We start from the raw sequence: 5,798 nt of genomic DNA, 5'->3' as shown, positions 1-5,798 counted from the left end.
GTGACTTGAATATAAATAGATTTTAGAAATTGAATGCTAGAGTGTAATTTATACAAGGAATTATAATTCTAGACCTATAAAAATTAAGTAGGGACTTGATTGGATAAATTTGTAAAATTATTTTGAAATAATACATGTAATATTATTTAGGGGCAATTTAATGTTTTGTAATTTATAGTGTTTTTAGCTTCTTCTATAAATAAAATGCTATGCCTTTTGTTTTCAGCATATAAACTATGTAAGTTACAGAATACCTGAAAAAACATAAAAGAAAAGAGTTAGTAATAAAAGATATAAGTCCCCAAGGGATGTAGCGTGATGGCAAAGGGCTTGAGATTTGCACAGCAGGTTTCGAGTTCGAGTCAGGGTGTACACCTCTTATAAGAGCCTGAGACAGCCGGGGTTTTACTCACTCACCTGGGCCAATAAAGTGCGCTTTCTGAGGGGTGGAGTTTCCTCGAATCCAAAAAAAAAAAAGATATAACAATCTCTCTCTCCTAGAAGAGTTTGGAAAATTTATTACTGATGGTTCACGTGGATTATCAATAAAGACCGGACACTTAGATGACTTATGGTTTATAATAACCCAATCTTGAAACAATTATTGAAAATGAAAAAAACATATGATATTCATATAATAATTATATAAATTATAAACAACTCTAAAATTATATAACAGGATCTCGAAACTCAAAAAAACATTTTAAATTTATTGTTCTCATGCGTGTATCTGTTTTAGAAAATCCAAAAACAAGATTACGAGTTCCATGACTTGAGTGGGCAGAGCCCTGAGCGCAGTCACTTGGCCCAAATGAACTCCTAGATGGAGGCTAGTTTACTTTTACTAGTCCACCTGATTACTTTACACGAAACAAGACAAGCGAAGAACAAAGTCGAGGAGGATTTACTACCACTAGTTCTTAACCACCTGGAGCAAAACATATCGATCTTTCAAAAAGATAGTATAATGTAAAGCAAAAACAAGCCATGAAAATGTTATACATAATTTGCCCTAAGCTGCGCTGATGCAGCTGGAATGTATCCACTGTCTCCTCAAGTATATAAAATATTGAGAGAAAATATAAATGTAGCAAGACATGATATATTGAAACTCATCAGTAGCTTAATATTGTCTCAATGGATGCAGTTTAATGTGGTAACTTGTTGCTACTAAGTAAACAGTACATCAATATTCCAAATTCAGACAGAGGATGATCTCTTGATGCTGTAATATGGCAGTCCATGACATCTGAATTTTAACCTGCTTACACAACAACAGAAACATTTATTGGTAAAAATCATGCTTATTCTTACATAACCAATGCGATTTTCCAGAGAGTGAGCCTAACCTTCATGCATCAGGATCATAAGGATCTTCGTTGTGTAATCTGTCTATTGTTGAATGCCGATCATAGCCATTGCAATATTTTTCATGTTTAATGCACCTGATTAAATGATTTGCAGTCTCGATACCTGTTTTAAATGATTTAACACAATTTCATCAGCAAGGATGGAACTTTTAACTTCGTAACAGTACATTCCAATTTCCAAGCCTCTATGTGTTAGTTTGTGTGTGCTTGAAAGCAGCAGTCTCGTATACAAGAGAGAGGGAAAGAACCTGCAAAATATGCAGCATCAGCATATCCCAAGTATCTAGAATAGGTGTGCTCCCCACTAAAATAAATTCGACCAACAGGTTCCTACATTTTACAAAGTAACTAAGGTTATTGTTCTGACTTCTGTCCCTGCCCTGAACTCGGTGTGCTTTTTCATTCTGGAAGCAAAATATGATACCCACTACCGGATTTTGCTTGCTGCATCTACCTCATCAACTGCATTGATAGAATTCACACAAAAACCAGCGAAATTAAACCTGAATCATTGTTTATATTTTGTGCTTTTCTCACCTTTAGTTGCATGTGTCTTCGTTGACTATATCCAATAGGCCAATTTGAGAAGCTACCCTTGAAGAACCTGTTGGACCACCATCTAGGAATAAGAATTTCATCTGGTTCTGGAATGTCGTTACCAAACATTTTTTTCAGCACATCCATGATCTCCTCTTGGATTTTAATATCCTGTTGCTGCTCTATCCTCTTTGCTTCCTCATCTGTTACTGTTACAAATAAAATGTTTGATCCTGGCATTTCAGTCTCCAAGTGCTGTAGTTGCAAAAAAATGATTTAGGAAGTCATAGTTCAGTGACAGGCTATACTGGTTTACAGGCAATTAATAATCTGCAAGAACACATGCTGCCAGCTTAATTGTTTGAATATGCACCTGCCATATCGGGTAGTATCCACGTTTTTCGTGGGCATAGAGGAAGAATTCTGTCTCGGGTCCAGAGGGCCAAAACTTGTAAGGGAATCTCAGGAATATCTTGGTGTATACAGCCATATCGAATTCATATATTGCCTGTGTCTTCCATTGCTGCTTCAAGTTTAAGAGAACCTGTTTAATGAATGAAAAAGAATGGGGAGAGGAAAGGGAGGTGTGAAAGAACTAACAGGTAAGTGTGGCTTGAACACAATGAGGTCACTTTGAAGTACCCCAACGCTCACAGAGACAATCACATATTTGGCTTGGTACACAGAACCATCTTCAGTTTTTACTTGGACTCCACTCTTAGAATAATTGATCTCTCTAACCACCTGTATTGCATGAACATGGATTACTATGATTAATGGCTTGTGGTCAATGGACCATGGTTTTGAGAAACAAGATTGTGATTCTGTTGTTTTAGGCAGCTTATTGTAATGTTTAGAGGGTGGCCCATTCTAATTTTCATTTGCCAGGTCGCTGTGCATGCTAATTACACATCCATCATGTACAAGGTAACTGAGATGGACGGACAGTATGGCCTTATCTTACAAAAAAAAAAAAAAACCATTCCATTATTTTCTTAGAAGAATTTCATTCAAGATTCTAAACCAGTGGCACCACATGATGATACCTTGTTTAACTTGAGCCTCTGATCCCTTATTACTTCATGTTTGTGGGAGAGAAACTGCTTGGCAATGTAAATAAGTATACTCTCAAAGCCTCTTGAATCAGCCAAGAAATATGTTTGATCCCCAAAGTCTAAAAACTCATAGCGAGGAATGGTGTTCTTTAAACTTGTCACTCTTGGAGGTTCTGCATCTTCATAATCGTTGTAGAAATAGTCTATAACCATGTCAAGAGGAGTTGTCGGCACCCTATGTACCAAGTTCTCTGTTAATATTTCTATCCAGTTGATCAAGGTTTGGAAGCTCATTATACTATAACAAGAGATTTGTGTTTCCTTACTCTTTGAAGAGGCGCTGCGATACCAGTATTGACACATCATCACGATCGTGTCCTGGTGCAGATAGTCTAGTGGAAAAGCTCGTGCAGAATTGATCCCTTGTTTCAGCAACTTCTAATGCTGCGCTGACTATATGCTTGGGGTATAATCCACCCCTGTGGAGATCATAGAGAGAAACAAAACAATGATGGATTATACATACTGCGCAATGGTTTTTGTCACTGTATCATGAAAGGAAATTGAAAAAGACTCTTTACTCTTGTTTATAGATGTTTGCCGAGATATTTCCATAATCTGACAAGTAGGTCTTAAGGTTGAGTTTGCTAGCAATTTCATACAAGTGATTGGACCTAGGACCTCCACCAATAACCCAATTTGCACCCAACTCAACAGTGTGTCCTCTAAATTGAACGCTATGAATCCGACCACCAATCTTGCTGTTTGCTTCTAAAATCAATATATCTTGAATTCCAGAATCATGCAGTGTCTTTGCTGCTAAAATCCCTGAAGAGTATACACAATCAGTTAAATCATGATGAAGGACTATCAAGTTAAGCTTCAAATAATGGAAAAGAAAAATATGGACATACTTGTTTCTTTCACACACAATGACAAATCTACCATCAAATAAAAAAGTATGGATCTTGACATCTGCTCTTTACCAGCTTCATATATACTAATATAATTATACTGAACAAACCTGACATTCCAGCTCCGATGATGATGACTGTGGGAGATGGTGAAGCAGAAGTCATTGTTAATATGAAAAGAATTGCCAGCACAAGAACCGAGCTCAAAAGCTCATGACAGATCTCTTGCTTTCGGGGTGGCTTTTCTCTTTGTATGATAGATAAGGTTTAACTTTTTATATTTGCCCATTGACTAAAATGCTAATCAAACTTTCCCTGTAATAGATAGGAAGAAGTTTACAAACTCTGAATTTCATTATTAGCAAAATAAAACCATTGATTTGCTTACTAGAACCTGTTATGTCTTTTCCATTCACTCTTTTAGCATACATTTTTTTAAATATTATTGTTGCAAGGCAACTCAGTAACTTCTAAACTCAGGTTGACACTTGACAGTTGACGTCTGAGGAATTAAACATCTTTGATGTTTGCCCTTCCATCTTCCCTCCAACTTCAAATTTAATTCTGGTAATTACCTAATACTATCTGTGTCAAGATTTTGTGTTTATCCTGAAATTTAAGTCCCAGAACACGCATCGGTAGTCACTAAATCTTAAATAATAAAAAATGGGAATTTCCTCTCCAAATTGAACAAAATAAAAACAAAACTCAATTCCCTTAACTCACCTTACTCTGGTTGGTATCACTGTCTGCTACAGCTAGTCGGCCAATTCTGTTAGCTATATATCTCTGAAGAACCTATATTAGACCCACCATCTCGGTACAAGCACTATGGCCTCTGGCTTCACAATGTTATTTACACGCATTCCTCAGCATCTCCTCTGCCTTGTTCCCTTCTTCTGACTATCGGTTTATCCTTGTCGACCACGTCTTTGGTGGATCCTGGAAATTCGTTCTCCAAGCTTGCCAAAAGAAAAACAATACGGATTCAGTTTTTAAGAGAAAGACAGAGGAGCAATTTTGAGGTAAGGCTCCGTTAGTTTGATGGTTCAGCTTAGCAAGCAGTAGATTACCTTCGTGGGCATAGAAAAGATGTTGGTTCCAGGGCCTGTATGCCGTTATTTATATGCGATCCTCTCTCATGAATGTCTTGGTGTATTATATGGTCATGCTGAAATCAGATACTAATACCATTCAAATTTATTTATATTCATGTTTCAAATAAAGTATACAAGGGATTACTGGTCATGTTCAACGTGTTTATCCTAGTTTCCTAATTAAATCACTGTAGAGAGCTCGTGTATAACGTTCCAACCTGATCATTGATAATAATTACATTTACATTGCATTCATTCATCTAGTAATTTTTATTCCAAAGGTAGGTGGTCAAGAAAATTCTCTTCCTCTCCCGTTTTTCCAGGATCCGGGAGTGACCATTGAAAAAAAAGAGAGAATATATTATATATATAACACTACACTTTATTGTTATTGTCGTCGTCTTCGTCACCGTCAGAAACAATAATTTTACATCAGCACTTTGAGGAACCAAAAAATGAGGTTAAACATTACTGTTAATTAGCTTGATTGGTATTATCATCGCCCAAGGACTTGGGGAGGAGACAGAGCCTAACTCTGAGGAAGCTAGCTATACCTGGTGTGTTACTCGTGGTATCCTATTTCCAGTCAACCTGATTATTCTATCTCTTTTTGGCATACCATCTCATCATGGTACTAATTCTCTTGGCAGCAAGAAATTATCATTGCGCTGACTTACTAGCCAGCTCGCCATGGTTCCTCCCATAAGACGCATCTTCAGATTCAGGAAGTCTATTGCCGTGGACTGATTTCTCTACCAATACATGATACGCTAAAGGAAGGAAAAGAGATCAACGTTTTTTACATTCCATCGTGGTAATGGGTGG

General features: G+C 37.0%; 1 protein-coding gene across 6 annotated transcripts; it reads right to left on the bottom strand.

Annotated features, from left to right (window-relative positions):
* Nucleotides 1–970: 970 nt before the first annotated feature.
* On the bottom strand, nucleotides 971–5,103 carry LOC7483490 (polyamine oxidase 1). 6 transcript variants are annotated; one of them, XM_024582151.1, is made up of 12 exons: nucleotides 4,950–5,103; nucleotides 4,603–4,838; nucleotides 3,987–4,191; nucleotides 3,544–3,790; nucleotides 3,289–3,441; nucleotides 2,954–3,197; nucleotides 2,508–2,651; nucleotides 2,281–2,430; nucleotides 1,908–2,162; nucleotides 1,619–1,700; nucleotides 1,350–1,473; nucleotides 971–1,261 (listed from the first exon to the last, which is right to left on the bottom strand). In XM_024582151.1, exons 3-11 carry the CDS (start codon nucleotides 4,039–4,041, stop codon nucleotides 1,352–1,354), a joined length of 1,452 nt encoding a protein of 483 aa, XP_024437919.1. In that variant the 5' UTR covers nucleotides 4,042–4,191; nucleotides 4,603–4,838; nucleotides 4,950–5,103; the 3' UTR covers nucleotides 971–1,261; nucleotides 1,350–1,351. The 6 variants fall into 6 exon arrangements, 4 of the variants coding, with proteins under 4 accessions (XP_024437919.1, XP_024437920.1, XP_002318037.2 ...); XM_024582152.2 differs by lacking the exon at nucleotides 4,950–5,103 and adding an exon at nucleotides 4,306–4,485 and having other exon boundaries at nucleotides 4,603–4,943; XM_002318001.4 differs by lacking the exon at nucleotides 4,950–5,103 and having other exon boundaries at nucleotides 4,603–4,943.
* Between the last annotated feature and the right edge of the window lie 695 nt (nucleotides 5,104–5,798).

The sequence above is a fragment of the Populus trichocarpa genome, chromosome 12, assembly GCF_000002775.5.
Source record: "Populus trichocarpa isolate Nisqually-1 chromosome 12, P.trichocarpa_v4.1, whole genome shotgun sequence".
Taxonomy (NCBI): Eukaryota; Viridiplantae; Streptophyta; class Magnoliopsida; order Malpighiales; family Salicaceae; genus Populus; species Populus trichocarpa.
This window is presented reverse-complemented; position numbering and strand designations above follow the sequence as displayed.

What these genes read in the sequence shown, in the direction of transcription:
- LOC7483490 (XM_024582151.1), bottom strand. Translation starts at nt 4,041, where the DNA reads ATGACTTCTGCTTCACCATCTCCCACAGTCATCATCATCGGAGCTGGA. An exon ending in TGTTCAAGCCACACTTACCT is followed by an intron (nt 2,431 to 2,507) that starts GTTAGTTCTTTC and finishes AACTTGAAGCAG; the next exon opens with CAATGGAAGACACAGGCAAT. An exon ending in TGATGCTGCATATTTTGCAG is followed by an intron (nt 1,474 to 1,618) that starts GTTCTTTCCCTC and finishes CATTTAAAACAG; the next exon opens with GTATCGAGACTGCAAATCAT.